The 18,398-nt window shown below is 41.8% G+C and overlaps 1 protein-coding gene across 1 annotated transcript in view; it reads right to left on the reverse strand.

Moving 5' to 3' along the window:
* Positions 1-17,904, reverse strand: part of LOC306855532 (putative E3 ubiquitin-protein ligase HERC1) — a gene marked incomplete at its 5' end in the record, with an annotated part of 83,632 nt that extends 65,728 nt beyond the window's left edge. The window contains 13 exons of the mRNA XM_079394287.1: positions 256-477; positions 575-700; positions 1,984-2,149; positions 7,089-7,223; positions 7,601-7,772; positions 8,659-8,803; positions 8,901-9,028; positions 11,468-11,611; positions 11,929-12,025; positions 13,506-13,817; positions 14,920-15,105; positions 15,235-15,330; positions 16,972-17,904. Of these exons, the coding sequence (XP_079250413.1) occupies positions 256-477; positions 575-700; positions 1,984-2,149; positions 7,089-7,223; positions 7,601-7,772; positions 8,659-8,803; positions 8,901-9,028; positions 11,468-11,611; positions 11,929-12,025; positions 13,506-13,817; positions 14,920-15,105; positions 15,235-15,330; positions 16,972-17,904 (2,862 nt within the window). The remainder of the gene's footprint in view (positions 1-255; positions 478-574; positions 701-1,983; positions 2,150-7,088; positions 7,224-7,600; positions 7,773-8,658; positions 8,804-8,900; positions 9,029-11,467; positions 11,612-11,928; positions 12,026-13,505; positions 13,818-14,919; positions 15,106-15,234; positions 15,331-16,971) is intronic.
* Positions 17,905-18,398: the final 494 nt, after the last annotated feature.

Raw genomic sequence — 18,398 nt, forward strand, 5'->3', positions numbered from 1 at the left:
AAAAAAAAACGTTTCCAAAAGAGGTCCAAGATGTAGATTGGGGTCCAAATGCCAGCTTCATGATTGCCAGTTTATCAAATGGCAGTTTTAAAAGCAGATTTCCTTTCCTAAACCAGCACAGGAAAAACCTGGAATCATGAAGTATTTGGGAAAGATGCAAATGAATATGCTAATTTAAATTCAAATCAACTGATGTTTGAAAAAGAAAAACAGCTTTTGCGTCTGTCAGTCAATCTAAACAACTGTTGAACTCACTGTATAGAATCCGATGCTGAGCAGCAAGGTCTTCAGGAGCACTTCAGCCAGGTGGAGTTGGTCTGGAGCTTCTAAGCCCGCGCTAACACTTCCTGTGGGGCGGTCAGGGGTGGGCGGCAGTGCCAGACCTGCGCTCAACTCCCCAGGTGAGCTGTATCCCAGCAGGGATGCCACGTGACTCTGTTCCTGCAGGCTGTTCAGCACCATGTCCAGCTGTAGACGCTGTAATAGCAATATCACAGAATCATTAAAGGAACAGCAGGGGTTTCTCAGCAAATAATGATATATGTGCCACACTTTAATATTGTTGTTTGCGTACCTGTCCTTTAGAGAGGCTTTCCCAGCTCTCTGGACCCTGTGGTAACAGCGAGTGCAGCACCTCCGTTCTCTCCCTGAGAGGAGGCAGCAACAGAGACGCTCCGATGGACAGCGTGCTCATTACCGCCTCAACACACAAACAAAAATTAATTACTACGGTGTAGGAATGACTCATACGCTGGCATTCTGACAGATGACTCAGTCAAAAAGTTACATTGAACTCTTGAAGGTTGTGAAAAGTCGTGTCCCCTGCAAACACCCTCAAAGAGAAAACGGAGCCAACAGATTCCATCATCTTAGAGTTTTTAACATGTGGGAGGAACTCCAGCAAGCATTCTGATTGGCTGGAGTGGTTTACTGTTTTGTACTGTTGCCAGAAATTATAGATTGCAGTTAGTGGGTTTTTTAAATGCTGTATGGAAACAAATCTTTTTTTTTTTTTTTACCTATAATAAACATAATACTAAAAAAAATAATATTAAAAGTAAATGTAATAAAATATGTAATTTATTAAGTTTTTTTTTTTTTAAAGAGTCACAGTAGCTTTCACAATTTTTTTGCACCAGTTCCCTTCAAAAAGAGCAGTTTTGTTCTCTTGAAAACAATGTTCTTCATTCACAAATTATTTTTACTTTTATTTATGGCAATATTTCATTGTCATGCAAAAATTAAATTAGCAACTTGGATGAATACACAGCTACTGACAAATAACATATGCTTTGCCAAGTATAATTTTCCAAAGAGCATAATAATCACATAACGAAATAGATATTCATAACTATTCAGCATTTTCTGCAAGCTTTGTTTCTTCAAATTCTTCAAAAGGGGAAAAATTTAACTGCAGTTCAAAAGTTTGGGGTCAGTAAGATTTTAGAAATAAGTCTCGTATGTTCACCAAGGCTGCATTTATATTATTAAAAATACAGTAAAAAGAGTAATATTGTGAAATATTATTATAATTTAAAATACCTATTTCCTATTTTAATATATTTTAAAATTGAATTTATTCCTGTAGCGGCAAAGCTAAATTTGGAGACCTAGAAACATTTCTTATTATTATCAATGTTGAAAACAGTTACAAAAAACAGCTGCTTAATATTATTGTGAAAACTAATTGTTTGATGAATAGAAAGTTCAAAAGAACAGCATTTATCTGAAACAGATCTTTTGTGAATTTTAAATGTTTACTGTCACTCGTAATCAATGTAATGCTTCCTTGATAAAAAAAAAAGTAAAAAAAACTCCACATTTTGAAAATTTTAACAATTTTATATGTAAATTGTAAATGTAAACATATGCAAATTATTATAAAAATGTGCAAAACCAATAACTGCAAGCGATACAAAGTTAGCATATAATGCAGAAAAATTACAACTAAAACACACTGAAGCCCAGTGTTTCAAAGCAGACCTGTTGTATGGAATCTGGTACATTAGAGTCAATGAGTCTGAAGAGCAGGTTCCTGAGGGGCCGACCCTGAGCGCCCAGCACTGTGGCCCCCGTTCCCCCTGCATGGGCCAACGACAGGTGGATGGACAAGAGTTTCATACACAACAACACAAACTGGTGATGTTCCCTAGAGAAGAAACAGAGAGGACGAGAGTGAGAAGTTTAAAGATGAGAAGTCTACAGTGACCTTTACCGAGTGCTAGGCCATATGCTGCTCTGACCCCATCCCTGTGGGCATGGAGACGGTTATGGTCTTGTGCCAGTTACCCCAGCGGCTGTGTGTGTGTGACATTCCTGCTATATGAGTGTCTTTCAGCAGCTGACATTGACACAGATAAACAAGAATTTGTGCTTGCCTATGCAAAAATCTCTGCCACAAAGCTAAGGTGTGATAGGTAGTTGCTAGGGCACTGCTATGCAGTTATTTAGATTTAGATGTTATGGTGGTTGCTATGTAGTGACTTGAGAGAAAAGTAAAAATCTGCAACAGAAACTTAGAGGTTAGAGGTTGGAGGAGTTAAAATAAAACAAAACTAGATAAAAAAAAGTTTATCAAGACAAACTTTAGGTTTGTCGTCTGAAAGTTTAAAGCAGTTGTGAAAGCCTGAAGTTTGAAAATTTAGATAGATGTTGATAACATGTTTCTAGCATGATTAAACGGGGAAGTCGTGGCCTAATGGTTAGCAAGTCAGACTTGTAATCCAAAGGTTGCGGGTTCAAGTCTCGGGCCGGCAGGGATTGTAGGTGGGGGGAGTGAATGTCCAGCGCTCTCTCCACCCTCAATACCACGACTGAGGTACCCTTGAGCAAGGCACCGAACCCCCAAACTGCTCCCCGGGCGCCGCAGCATAAATGGCTGCCCACTGCTCCGGGTGTGTGTGTGTTCAAATGCAGAGCACGAATTCCGAGTATGGGTCACCGTATGTCACTTCACTTCACTTAACATGTTACTAGCACTTGTTAGCAACATTAGCATGAATAGCAAGTGACTAGCATGTCGTTATAATGATTAGCAAGTTACTAGAATGCCGATAGCATGATTAACAAGTTACTAGCATGTTTCTAACATGATTAGCATGCTACTAGCATGTTGCTACTAGCAAGTCCTAATAGCCTGAGGCATGTGCGAAAGGAAACACTGTTTCCCCTCTGAAAATCGGTCATGCACCGAGTGAATTCTTTTGACAGTCGCGCTCTGAATGTCACAGAGTTCGGTGATAGTCCCAGATATGTTATAGACTGTGTGGGAATTAAAACACTCTTTTCGATGTTTAATTTTAACCCCAGTTTCTGTATGTGTTCCAAAAGCATAACTGTGTGTTCTCTCGCTTCTTGCTCTGACTGAGCTTTCACCAGCCAGTCGTCTATGTAAGTTGCGAGACGAATGCCCTTCTCCCTAAGCAGAGTGAGTACCGCTTCTATGCATTTTACAAACAATCAGGGGCAGAGAGACAAGCCCAATGGTAGAACCCGATACTCGTATGCCACACCAAGGAAAGTAAACCTATAAGCAAAATATATCTTTATGTGAAAATATGCGTCCTTCAGGTCGATTGACGTAAACCAATCGCCATGGCGTACTAATTTTAGGAGTGTAGAATGAGTGAGCATTCTGAACTTGTACTTCCTTAAGTACTTGTTCAGTGCCCGCAGATCTAATATGGGACAAAGAGCTTGAGTCCCTTTCTTTGGGACGAGGAAGTACCTCGCGTAAAACCCGCTGTGGCTCTGCTCGGGTGGGACCACTCTTATCGCCCTTTTGTTCAACAGAGAGGAAATTTCTTCCTGAAGAACATGCTTTAATTTTTTCCGCACCTAAGAAGGAATTATCCCTTTGAAATGTGGGGGTGAAGCGGCAAACTGCAGTCGGTACCCGAATTGTACTGTCCTTAGTACCCAGCGGGACTGTGTGCATTCTCACCAACTGTTTATTTGCAGCGTTCTGGCGCCATCGTGTGGCTTAGCAGTGAACGAGTTTGTTGTCTGTACTGAGCATGCGTGGGCATTTTGCGCTTGGACAGAGTTTAAGTGTCTCATCACCTCTAAGGGAGCAATAACTCCCCGAAGTGATGTTATGCTGTGGTCTGTTAATGTGTTTTGCAACATTTTTGGGGGAATTATGTTTTGCAACATGTTTTGGGAATACAGTGAAAACTGAGTTTTAAACATGACAAGTGCTTGTGACTAGTGGGTGGGTGTACACCAATGCACCATCCCTTGTCCTTTTCACTGCTCTGGTTCCCCTGGCCCAACCGGGCTCTATTTTCCCACAGAACATCCGGGAACTTTGAAACTCGTCCCTTGTCGAACGCTGAACATCTGGGGGACGGGAGCTCGCGAACAGGGGGGCTTGTGTGCTCCTTTCCCCGGGGAAGACCCCATCAAACTGCCTTCTTCCTCCTCACTCCCTGAGGATGGGAGTGAGGATGAGGTTGAGGAACTGGCTGGACCGCCTGAGCTGTTGCAGGCGGGTAGTTCTTCCTAGGCCAGGCAGTTCTCTGTTCCGGGACTCTGCTGTGACCCGCTGCATTCACATTTGGTCTCTGCCGCCGAGGAATGCGATAGCTGGGGGGTGGGCGGGCCGTAACTTGTGCGAAAGTCTGCCGGGGTGGCGGAGGGGGTGCAGTCTGTGCCTTCCTAGGCATACAGAGCTGCAAAGCCTCATCATCCCTCTTATTTTCCTTGCATCTCTTTTGCATCAGTGTCAATGCCGAGCCAAAAATGCCCGCTGTGACCACCGGTGCGTCCAGGATAGCTTCTTTTTCCCTGTCAGAGAGATTAGCCAGGTTAAGCCAACGTCATGACCATTGTGGCCATGGCCTTGCCCGCGGCTTGAACCGCGCACCTCTGAAGACGCAGAGAGAGATGTGTCACTACACATATCTCTTCCCAGTGCTTCTGACCTGGCATGGTCGACGCTTCGTCCTGCAATTCCGCTTGGTACACGGTCAGCATAGAGGTTACGTTCAGCGCCCTGACAGAGAGAGCAATTGCTTTATAAGTGCGTTCCATCATGCTTGACTGGAAACGGTTCGCTTTGGATGGCAACATCGGATTTGCAGCCGCCGTGTGCTTTGGATGCAAGTGCGCGGCAACTAATGGCTCCATGGGGGGCATTCGGAGAAGTCCTGCTTTCTCCATTCCCTCCACATCGAGAGCAGATCCTCCCTACACGGGTAACTTACTGGTGAACGGTTTGTCCTTCCAGGTCACCGCAAGCTCCTCCAGCAGCTCTGGAAACACAGGAAGGAGCTGCCGTGCTGCCCGTTTCGCTCTCGGCAGCCTCTTAACCTCATAGCCAGACTTTGCAGTCTCTGCTACCACAGTCGGCCACAGAATGTTTAGTTTCTCTGCAGCGCGTTTGCACACATCTTGCAGATCCACACTGAGCAGCGGGGATGGTGCCCCATCTGGACCTTCCGTGGTCCCCGCCGCGGCGAGGGGTTGTGCCGTGTGCGCAGGGGGGAGGAAATGGGAGTCCTTGAAATCTTCCTCTTCTTCAGAGAGAAGAAAGTCCGATTGTCCCGCTTCCTCGAAATCGAGCGCGTCTTGTTCCTAGTCCGTGCTGAACACACTGGGCAGAGGGACGCAAACGTCAAGCTGTTCACCCCATGATAAAGCTGCCGTGGTGGGCAGCTCTACAGGGATGGATACCTGCGGAGTGGCAGCTGGAACGGGGCTAGGTGACGTGAGGGGATCGTGGCCTGACAGGCTAGCTTGGCGTGCTAGCCTGCAACGAAGGCTCTTCGTAGTGAAGCGTGTGCAGTGTTCACAGGAACCAGGGTTCTCGATCGCCATTTGGGCATGTTTCAGCTCAAGACATGCAGAGCAGACCTGGTGTGTCTCATTGCATGAAATTTTGTTCCCGCATGAACAAAGTCGAACAGCATCTCCCTCACTAGCCGGGACAGTCTGCATTGCTGCAGCCATCATAGTATCGAACACTTCTTGCAATCGGCTGGTATGCAAAATTGAAGGAGTCAGGCGGAAAAAACGGTTGTTCGTCCGAGAGTTCGTTAAGGCTTCTGGCGTGAAGCGAGAAGAGGTTTTTGAATGTCGTAGTGACATTGTGTCGCTCCTTTTATACTGAGGGGTGGGGAGGCCACTCCCAGACACAGCGTCACGTCTGCCAGCCAATTGGGGCTGGTGTAATGTAATAGGGCTTCTGAGGAATACGCGGAAGAGGCATATCCCATAATGAGACACCGAAACGTATGCTTGAAAGAGAACACTAGCATGTTTCTAACATGATTAGCAAGTAACTAGTATATTTCTAGCGTGATTAGCACGTTTCTAGCATGATTAGCATGCTACTAGCATGTTGTTACGATGTTTCTATCATGATTAGTATGTCGCTAGGATAGATCGCTGGGCTGAGTTTGGTGGTTCTAGCTTGAAAGCAGTAGGAGGAGTAGTGTTCAGAAATTTTAGTCTCATAAGAATAAGAAGCTTAAATAGCAGATCAGTAAATTGGATAAAATTGGATAAAATGAAATAAAATAAAATACAAAACAAAATAAGGTTTTCAGGAAGCTTCCACATTATGGGATCAAGACATTTGATACACACTCTCTCTTTCTTTGGAGATACTGGAGCAGAATTAAAGGTTCTGACCTCAAGGTCAACATACATCACTTACCATCTTGAGGCCTCAGCAGGAAAAGATCTACAATATTATATAATCTGTGTGACAGCTCTTATGTAATCTTAAAGCTTGCAGTTGACAGATGTAAACTACTGACATCTGACACTGAAAACGTCTATGAATCAGATTGGCATGTTTGAAGTATACATCCATAGTATGAAATGACATTTTATTCTCCATTTTATAAAATATAACAAACATTTTTAATGTTATAAGTTAAAAAAAAAAAAAAGAAACTCAAAAAGAAACAAATAAAATTAATTCAAATGAATAAATACATTTAAATTTCACACCCCGCATCCATCCACATACCTACCTATCAAAGAACAAGATTTGTAGCAGGATCATGCTGTACATATATTTGATTAATGATTTGTGGTGCAAATCACAATCCATGGGTGGGTTGGTGCTAGGTTTTTACCTCTTAGAGGGGAAAGGTGCAGGTGGTGTGTCCCCACTGGTACTATCACAGTAACGCTCCAGGAAACTACGCAGGTATGTAAACGTGCTCTCCTCCAGATCTACACAAAACGGCCTGTGCCAAGCCACCAGCTGCCTGCCAGCACACAAACACACATTGATAATTCACACTCAGTCCTGTCAGGAAAACAAAGCAACTGAACAGCTGTGAACAATGGAAAATGTAAATGCCATTGTATTAATACATTAGCAGTGGAACTCATGCCAGATAAAGCAATAAGGGGTTTTATTTGCATAACAAATATGAGAATGGTGCTGTTTCCTCAAGAGTCAAGACTTTGCATTTAAGGACACATTGTTTTTGGTTTGGGTTTAGATCAGGAAGAGGGGGCTTTTTATTCCAGTTACATTATCCATAAGCAATGAGAGATGCAGATAATGAAATACCAAACATGCATTGTGGAAAAGCCATCAAATCTCAAATAATGAAAACAGTTTTCTCTCTCTTCTCACCTATCAGTGGGAACCGCTGTCCAGGCCAGGCTGTGGGACGTGCCTGCAGTAATTTGCTGTATTGGCACCCCTTCTAAACCAATCACTTTCTTGGGTTTGGAGACTGGCGTTGAGGTATGGCCCTGCCCACATTGCCCCATGGCATTGTTGCCCCAAGCAATCACCTCGTTTTCTGTAACACAAACCAATGAAATTGCTCAAGCATTTTCTTAGAATAAACTAAATGCAGCATCAATCTGAGAATCCCATTTCAGTGAATAGCAACTTAAATTTCAGTCTCTTTCTGATACAAAGCTATCAGATGGCTTCAGAAAACTTACAGCACACAACTTGTATAGACTACTTTTATGGTTGTATAGGCTACTTTTTTTCATTTTCATTTCTTGTATCATCAAAACCCTTTTCTGTTTGGAATTACATGAGGGTGAGTAAATAATGAAAATTATAAATGTTTTTGGTAAATATTCCTATAATCCTTAGTGTTGTTATTGTTAACTACCACTAAAATTAATTAAAACAAAATTTGTCTTGAATTGAAATATAGCTGAAAAAACACTGTCTTGGCAACTAACTGAAATAAATAATTTTAAAATAAAATTTAATTGTAATTTAAATTTAAAATAATTTCCTAAAATTTTAAAGCTATATAGAAATATTAAATAAAAATTAAAGGGCAAAATTTATTAAACGTAAACAAACATTAAAATAAAATAAAAAAAATTCTCATTTAAAATATGAATACTAGAATGATATATAATAGGAATAATATCAAATAAGAATGAAGTAGTACTGATCAACAAATTCTATCAAATTAATTTCTATAAAATAATTTGATGTAATTTGATGCAATGCATTTATGTAAATTAATTTTAAAAATGCAGCATAAAACACAAAACACTGTAGACTTACATTAGGAAAATAAAAAAGCTTGTCTAAAAATTTTGTAGAGAGCAAAAGTTGCCACTATCAGTATCAGAGCAGAAATGATCTATTTCAGTATTTATTTATTACCATTGTCTCATCTCATCTTCCAAATTTGGTTTCTCCATCTCTCTTACCATGAGACAAAGCGAGACAGTGGCTGTCTCCACAGGAAATGTCAATGATTTTAGTGATGCTGAGCTCCTCTATCAGTCGAGGTCTGAGTGAGGTGGTCTCAGACGAGCCGCAGCCGAGACACGAGCCGCAGCCCCACGCAAACACCTGCATTACACACACAGCAGAACACAGTAACATGAGAATTTATATGGGTGTATAACAGTACATATTTGCTCAGCAATAAACGTTAGGTTGTATATACCTGGCCAGCAGATGTCAAAGCCAGTGACGACTGGCTCCCAGCACACACTTTTCTGATAATGAAGCCATGCAGGGCTTCTATCACTTTAGGCCTGTACACACGGTTTGTGTCCCCATGTCCCAGTTTACCTGTAACACAAACACAGAGTTTACATGTACAGAACTGCCTCTAAAATATATACAGTTGGGCAAAAAAGTATTTAGTCAGCCACCAATTGTGCAAGTTCTCCCACTTAAAAATATGAGAGAGGCCTGTAATTTTCATCATAGGTACACTTCAACTATGAGAGACAGAATGGGGGGAAAGAATCCAGGAAATCACATTGTAGGATTTTTAATGCATTAATTGGTAAATTCCTCGGTAAAATAAGTATTTGGTCACCTGCAAACAAGCAAGATTTCTGGCTCTCACAGACCTGTAACAACTTCTTTAAGAGGCTCCTCTGTCCTCCACTCGTTACCTGTATTAATGACACCTGTTTGAACTCGTTATCAGTATAAAAGACACCTGTCCACAACCTCAAACAGTCACACTCCAAACTCCACTATGGCCAAGACCAAAGAGCTGTTGAAGGACACCAGAAACAAAATTGTAGACCTGCACCAGGCTGGGAAGACTGAATCTGCAATAGGCAAGCAGCTTGGTGTGAAGAAATCAACTGTGGGAGCAATTATTAGAAAATGGAAGACATACAAGACCACTGATAATCTCCCTCGATCTGGGGCTCCACGCAAGATCTCACACTGTGAAAATCCCAGAACCACACGGGGGGACCTAGTGAATGACCTGCAGAGAGCTGGGACCAAAGTAACAAAGGCTACCATCAGTAACACACTACGCCGCCAGGGACTCAAATCCTGCAGTGCCAGACGTGTCCCCCTGCTTAAGCCAGTACATGTCCGGGCCCGTCTGAAGTTTGCTAGAGAGCATTTGGATGATCCAGAAGAGGATTGGGAGAATGTCATATCATCAGATGAAACCAAAATATAACTTTTTGGTAAAAACTCGTCGTGTTCGGAGGAGAAAGAATGCTGAGTTGCATCCAAAGAACACCATACCTACTGTGAAGCATGGGGGTGGAAACATCATGCTTTGGGGCTGTTTTTCTGCAAAGGGACCAGGACGACTGATCCGTGTAAAGGAAAGAATGAATGGGGCCATGTATCGTGAGATTTTGAGTGAAAACCTCCTTCCATCAGCAAGGGCATTGAAGATGAAACGTGGCTGGGTCTTTCAGCATGACAATGATCCCAAACACACCGCCCGGGCAACGAAGGAGTGGCTTCGTAAGAAGCATTTCAAGGTCCTGGAGTGGCCTAGCCAGTCTCCAGATCTCAACCCCATAGAAAATCTTTGGAGGGAGTTGAAAGTCCGTGTTGCCCAGCGACAGCCCCAAACATCACTGCTCTAGAGGAGATCTGCATGGAGGAATGGACCAAAATACCAGCAACAGTGTGTGAAAACCTTGTGAAGACTTACAGAAAACGTTTGAACTCCGTCATTTCTAAAAAAGGGTATATAACAAAGTATTGAGATTAACTTTTGTTATTGACCAAATACATATTTTTCCACCATAATTTGCAAATAAATTCTTTAAAAATCCTACAATGTGATTTCCTGGATTCTTTCCCCCCATTCTGTCTCTCATAGTTGAAGCTATGATGAAAATGACAGGCCTCTCTCATCTTTTTAAGTGGGAGAACTTGCACAATTGGTAGCTGACTAAATACTTTTATGCCCAACTGTAGTAATTTAAGGTGTGTCTAATTCAGAGGGTGTGTTTGCACTTGTTTCAACAACTGGCTCTATATTTTGCCTTCTGAAACACTTTGCGACAGCTTTATTTCAAACAGGTTTGAGCCTGTGAGCAGATGTTATGTCTGATAGTGCTACAATACAGAGCAGAGCACTCTGAAGGGTACACAGCTTTACTGTCTCATATGTACACATGTACCATGACAAACCACAAAACTCATATGTATAGTATATGCATCAACGTATCTGGAGCTGTCGAATAGGGAATCTACACATCTATGGTGTGTGCATCACTCCACGGAAGAAAGGGGTGGAGTCAGCAGAGCTCACTAGGATTTATAGAAACATGGACTAGATCAGCGTGCTGAAGACAGAGCTAATTTTGACAGGTTTAAAAAGGTGTTTTTGTACACTACCATTGAGTATTTTTAACCAAAGTATGTTATAGACTTTTCATTTAGAACCTAAAGAATCATATCAACTTGTGTAAAACGGGCATCCGATGACCCCTTTAACATCCCTCCAAGTGTACTTCGTGTGAGGATGATGAAAACGGTCAACTAAAAAATAAATAAATCACAACTAAATAAAATAGTGACAGATAGATGGATGAACAAAGACAGACAGATAGAATGAATAATGATAGATTACTTTAACATCCCTCCAAGTGCACTTCATGTGTGAGGATGATGAAAACGGTCATCAGAAATTAAATTACGACTGACTTTAGAGGAAAATGTGGACTTCTACAGAGAGAAAAAAAATAATAAATACTACAGACTATGGTCACTTTATATTAGACATCAGCATACCGTTATCTCCTCCTCCAAAGGACCAGACGATTCGTCCATCTTGAGCCACAGCGATGGTGTGAGAGCTGCCACAGGCCACTTGCCCGACCCCACTGATGTCCTTCACCAGAGTGGGCACGTTACGACTGTGACTGTCGCTGTGACCTACATGACAGGTAGACAGAGGAAAACAAGACTGAGACACACAGGCAGAACTTCTGACACAACAGTCTGACTCAGTCTGAGGGATCAGGCGTCCCGTCGACTGCCTGGCAAATTATTTCTCTGTGGATTAAAAAGAGCAAACTCTGAGCAGTGTGGACTATGCACAGCAGTCATTCAAACCATAAAAACCAACTCCCAGAAATCAATAGTGAATTGTATTTCACTGACAACACTACATCTGAGAATAGACCCTCAGGCCTCAGGTTTGTTTGTGTGTGTGTGTGATGTTGATGGTCTGTAAGAGGAGAATGATGTACCGAGTCGACCGAAGTCGCCTTCCCCCCAGGTGTACAGCTCTCCGTCATTAGTCACCGCAGCACTGTGTCTGTATCCAGCAGACACACACACCACCACCTGCAATACACACACAGGAAAGTCACACACTTTGACAAATGCAGTGATGAGATTTGTTAAATTTTTCTGATATATTAGTGGTTGTTAGAGTGTTTTGTCACTACTAGGGCATTGCTATGCGGTTGCTAGGGTGATCTGGTTGATTTGTAGCATGTTATGTAGTTGCTATGGAATTTAGGGGTTGCTAGGGCATTGCTATGTGGTTATTATGGTGTTTTGGTTGATATTAAAATGTTGCTATGCAGTTGTTAGGGTGTTCTGTGGTTAGTAGGGCATTGTTATGCAGTTGTTAGGGTGATTTGACTGATTTTTAGCACGGTCCACGAGCCGGGACTTGAACTTGGGACACCTGAAGTGCAAGGGCACTACATGTTGGCGCTGCCCACGAGGCTATTGTTGCCAACAATCTGGTTCATTTTTAACACGTTATGTTGTTGCTAGGGTGTTCTGTGGTTGCTAAGGCATTGCTATGTGGTTGCTAGATTTTTCTTTGTGATTTTTAGCATGTGGTTATGTTGTTGCTATGGCATTCATGGGTTGCTAGGTCTTTGCTATGTGGTTGCAAGGGTGATCTGATTGATTTTTAGAATGTTGCAATTAAGTTGCTAGGTTGCTCCATGTTTGCTAAGGCATTCCTATGTGGTTGCTATGTGGTCACTAAAGTGATGTGATTGATTTTAGCATGTTATGTTGTTGCTGGGAAATTCAGAGGTTGTTAGGGCATTGCTATGTGGTCTCAAGGGTGTCTTGGTTGATTTTAAAATAGTGCTATGCAGTTGTTAGGGATTGCTATGTGGTTGCTAGTGTAATTTCTATTGTGCTCTGGCGATGTTAAGATGCTTATATGGTGTTGCCAGGATGTTACTATATGGTTTCTAGGGGTTTTCGCATTTTGCTATTCAGTCGCTAGAGTGTTTTGTGTTTGATAACACATTTGTATGTTGCTTCTAGGTTTTCTGGGTTTGCTAGGGCAACGCAATGCAGTTGCTAGGGTGTTGTGGTTGCAATGGCATTGTTGGGTGGGAGCTAGACTCTTATGGGTGGTTGCTATGCAGTTTCGATTATGTTCTTGATTTGCTAGAATCATACAGTGGTGTTACAGGTTGTTGACAGGTGTATACATTCTATATTCTGAGTGATTTTAGCATGTTGCTATACAGTCACTAGGATATTGCTATGTGTTACCAGGGTATTGCTATATGGCTGCTAGGGTGATTTCAGCATGATGTTTTGCAAGTTTGATGCATTTTCTTTTGCTAGGACACTGCTATGTGTTTGCTAGAGTGTTCTGGAGGATGGCTAAGGTGTATATCGTTTCTAGGGTGTTATTATGGTGTTGCTAGGTGGGTGTTAGGGTGTTCTGGAATGTTATCTACTCATCCGAGTCAAAAGAGCTCAGGGAAATGCTTTCAATTAGAAACACAGTCACATCCAAACAATAATAACTTCTGCTCTGCAAGTAGAAAACAAACTTTCTCACCTTTCCTAACAGCGGGCCTTGTATAATCTTGGGGTATTTCTGTGTGGCGCTGTTCCCGTGGCCCAGTTTGCCGTAATCTCCATCTCCCCAGCTGAACACCTCTCCCTCCGCCGTGACAGCCAGCGTGTGTCCGTCTGATCCCTTGGAAGACGACACCTTCCTCATGGTACGAGGCGGCTCCAGAATCAGCTTCTTGGGCATTGACTGGTTATTAGAGTCTCCCAGTCCCAGCCGCCCATAACTACCCTTCCCACAAGCCTTCACTGCACCATCTGCAGATACAGAGAACGTGCAGTACTGGCCTGCCTCAATCTGCAGGTGGAAAGAGAAGAGTAGCATTTAGAGCCAAGTCAATTGAATCACCGTGATAGAGATTGTCTAAACTGTACTAGTGAAAGGGCAAAGTTTATTAAGATGTGGCTGCTGTTTTCCAAATTGCATTTCTCAATAATAATGAAAAGACATGTCTATATTAAATAGCAGAGACTTCAGATTAGTCTTTGCACAACACATACTCTGTTAGTTAGAGAGGAAACAAATAAATTTAGTTCAATAAGATGGTCTACTATTATTTATAAAGCAGTCAGTAACCAATATGAAACTGACTGCATTATAAACTATATGCTGTTTAAATTTATATCTAAATAAATAGTGGCCTCTTAAAGCTGTAATAAAAGGCACAAAAATCTTACATTAAATAAAGCATAAAATTTTTATATATATATATATATATATATATATATATATATATATATATATATATATATATACATATATATATATAAATAAATAAACATTAACAACCTATGCCCTTTAAAATTAGACAAAATATGCCCTTATATTTTCTAATTTCAATATGCATATTTAATTTGATAATTTTACAAAAAACTATTTAGCATGCAAATAAATACATTTACAGATCCCTATCACTTCATCACCTCTTAAAGCTGTAAATGTATAAATACATTTTTAAATATAGAATACAACTGAAAAAAATGAAAAAAAGCAAATATGAAAATATATATTAATATGCATATTTAATTTTACAAAATTAACTATTTACATACATACATACGGCCCTATATGATGCATCTCATGCAGCTAACAATGTAATTTAAATCTATTTTTTCTGTCATACAGGAAAGTAGAACCAAAGTCCTCCATAACTTGAAAAATTGCAGTGTTTTCCAGTTTTGTCCATCTAATATGAATGAGCTTACGGACCAGTCAGAAAAATGGGACCTTTTAATTAAAAGCTCTTTTGTAAACCTGTCAAACTGAGCGTTGCGATCTCTCTCATTAATTTTTTCTTGGAGAGATCTGTCTCCTCCTCTGCTATTTTGTTGTTAGCTTCACGATAGCTTCCAGTTATTTGGATTTTCAGTACTCTTGAGTAACATAAACCCACACAAACCATTTGTGCATCGCTGAAGCCCTGAGCCAGTTTGGGCTGTAAAATCTTCTCCAGCGTTCCCTCGGCGAGCTGATGGCTGCTGTTGCTGCCCCACACGTACACCATGACAGCATCATTCTCCGATCCGGAGGAAGAGGAAGACCCCGCGCTGCATGAGCACAGGCAGTTAGAGGCCAGGGTGCAGATCTACAACACACACACGTGCAGATTAAAGATTTGCTTATCAAAATAAGAGTCATAGAAGACTAAGCCTGACAAATTTTTGATAACACTGCATATTACAGAACTCTTGTAAGTTTATTTGCACAAACAAACCTCTTCAAAGAGGCAAAGAGCAACATGTGAGAGGCTACAAAGTCCATCTGCATCCTTCTTCAGCACCTGAGTATTGACGGATTCACCACGAACAGCCTGGAACAACAAACAAATTAAATCCAATTATACTAGCAGCTGCAATATCTATGGCTAACTGAAGTATGGTAAAACCGATAAAATTAGCCAAGACATCTATGTGATCAAGTTTAGTCATTGTGACTAACCACGGGCAAAAAAAATGTTGGAATATAATGAAAGAGGAGACAGACCCTTAAAATTAATTATTAAAAGAAAATAAAAATTATGTAGGGTAGGGGCTTGTTTCTATCAATTGGTTGTTGAATGAATGATTAAAGAAACAGTTCACACAAAATTTGGTCATCATTTACTCATTATTACGTTTCTTTCTTATGTTGAACACAAAGAGAAGATATTTTGAAGAATTTTGAAACGAAACAGCTGTTGGTCCCCATTGACTTCCATAGTAGGGAAATAAATACTATAGAAGTCAATAAGGTATCTTCTAGGGACCATCAACTGTTTGATTACAAGCATTCTTCAAAATATTTTAACTTTTATGTTCAACATAAAAAAGAAACTCATACAATTTTGGAACGACATGAGGGTGAGTAAATGACAATTTTCATTTTTGGGTGAACTATTCCTTTAAGAATTACGAGGTCTGAACAAATTGGAAAATAATTAAATAATTATTTTATTAAATAATTAATTAAACATATGCACAAATAAACCGTTTACAATCAGATCAATAGCATGCATTAAGAAATGGATAGGGTAAATATAATGCTTAGAATAGGATGCAATGTGTTCCTGTTGATGGACTCTTTCCAAGACATCTTGGTAATGGCTGGTTAATATGATTCTAAAATAAAAGCATGCATTTATGTTTTTAAATTCTCTAACACCACCCATTCAGACGGTCAATTAAATGATATGAACACAAAGTGAAACGGCAACACAAGTCACTTCCATAATTGATTAAAAGAAAAGATTCATAGAGAAAAACTAAACAAAACAAAAAAAATCACTATTTGTCTATTGGTTAGCATTATCCAGTGGCCCAGGTGACATTAGCATGAAAGGAAATTAATTTATTATGTTTTAATTTAAGATTGAGAAGAGAGTCTCTGGCTTCATCTCACCAAAGTACTTAATAAGCTAGCATTTCAGAGAACGAATTAACTTAGTACTCAGGAGTAGGAAAATCTTTTAACAAACAGTTCCTTTAGTACAGGGAACAAGTTCTGCTGGACTTCAAGCACTAAAGCCTTGAAGTAGACATATTTCCTATTGATTAAGACATGAATCAATTAGAGCATGACACATGGCAGGTCTGGTGTGGCTCAGGCGGCTTTCAGAGCTGGGAAGACGGCCAAGAGCTTCCAGTCAAATGAAAGCCACAATCTTATTTAGAGCAAGGAGAAATGTTCAAATCATTCCTGCCCTCCATGAGAGGAATACAGAATAATGTTAAACTACTGTATGGCCGTAATGTATTAGCAGTAGCAATTAGCAACAATGATTTGCTTTATGTGCCGAGGGAGGGATGAACAAATGGAGGAAAGCATTAGCCTAGCCTCAGCGCCGTAACCCTATACCCTCTCTACATTTGAAAGAGGCACAGCTTTCTATATTAGAGCCCATTAGTATCACTGTATATTACTTCACTCATGCTATTAACATGACCACTAGGTCAACCACATGGCAGCAACACACCGTGTGCTGGCGCATCTGTTGCAGGGTTTGATGGATCAGCTCGTAGCCCACTCCAACTGTTTCAGACGTGGTGGAGGAAGCGGAGGCGGCCAGCGCCACCTCCACCCACTCCAGAAGGAAACGCAAGGATCCTCTTTGTAAGGCTAACGAGAGGAGGAGCTCCAGGGATAGCCTGCGACCCGCTCGATCCGCCCCAGATCCGCTGACCGCCGTCTTCTTTAGGAAGTCTCCAACTTGTGTAAGACAGTCAAGCCCCACTGTTGGGATCTTGTTCTCGTTGGCCAAGGAAAGAGGAGGCAGGGCGGCCAGGACTGAAGACGCAGTGGCTAATACCTCATTGCACAGAGCGACATCCGGTGGGTTCTCAAGACGCCCCCACTGCCAACTTTGCCTCAGTAGGGCGAAAAGGAGACTCAACCCAGTCCGGACTCCCATTTCGATAAGAACATCTGTGCCCGACTTTGAACAGGAACTGCCTGTTGGCCAAGGCTCAGACACTGACTCCAGAGCGCCCCCTTCTGCACAGGAGGATGAGGGTTGGGGAGGCAGCGGTGCTCGGAAACGGTCATGATACTTGCTATGGAGGGCGTAGAACACCCTCTGGAGGATCACCAGTCTGTGGTGCAGGGATAGGGCAAAGGGGGTCCTCGCCAGCATGCGGTGGGCAAGGCATCGCTGACTGTGGAGCAGCGCAGACAGATACTCCTCCTTCTCCTCCTCAGCGCTGGATTCGTACTGGAAGTCAGGCAAGCGTGGACCCATTAGGTCCTGCACTGGTTGGGCCAATCCTACAACCTCCTTGTTGTAGACCAGTTTTGCATAGAGAGCTGCCGCTCCGTGCCGTGTGGCGGTCTGAACGCTGTCCTCCGCCGCCCAGGAGCTGTTCAGGTGCTCCTGCCACTTGAGCATCACGTGGGTCTGAGAAGGCACCATCACTGTACATTATTCACATGCAAGAGGCACATAGCTGGAAGAGAGAAAAAAGAAAGATAAATTAAAAATACTGTTCAAGACCTACAGTAGCTAAGTTTGAAGGTTTCCGGTACAAACCCCACATGGAATGGGACACCATCAATGTAACTTAGGTGTGGTTACATTTACCATTGCTCTGCGAAATGTCATGGACAAATTCCAGCCATGTCAACAGGAATCTGTGTGATTGGGAGTTTTGTGTGAGTGTAAAATAGGTTTTGCTCATGTTCACATAAGTTCATGGCGCTCTAAGCCAAAAGGCTGTGAAAGCTGTTGAATTAAAGGGATAGTTCACCCAAAAAAAAAAAAAAAAAAATCAGTCATTAATTGACCGTTCGCAAACACTTGCCCTCCTTAGTTACTGTTGCCATCCCCGACAAACAATGACATCTCACACTACACACGTTCTCACGCAGTGAAAAATCCATCGCAGAGCAAAGAGGAAACTGACAACA

The sequence above is a fragment of the Barbus barbus genome (assembly GCF_936440315.1).
Source record: "Barbus barbus genome assembly, chromosome: 36".
In the NCBI taxonomy this organism is placed as follows: Eukaryota; Metazoa; Chordata; class Actinopteri; order Cypriniformes; family Cyprinidae; genus Barbus; species Barbus barbus.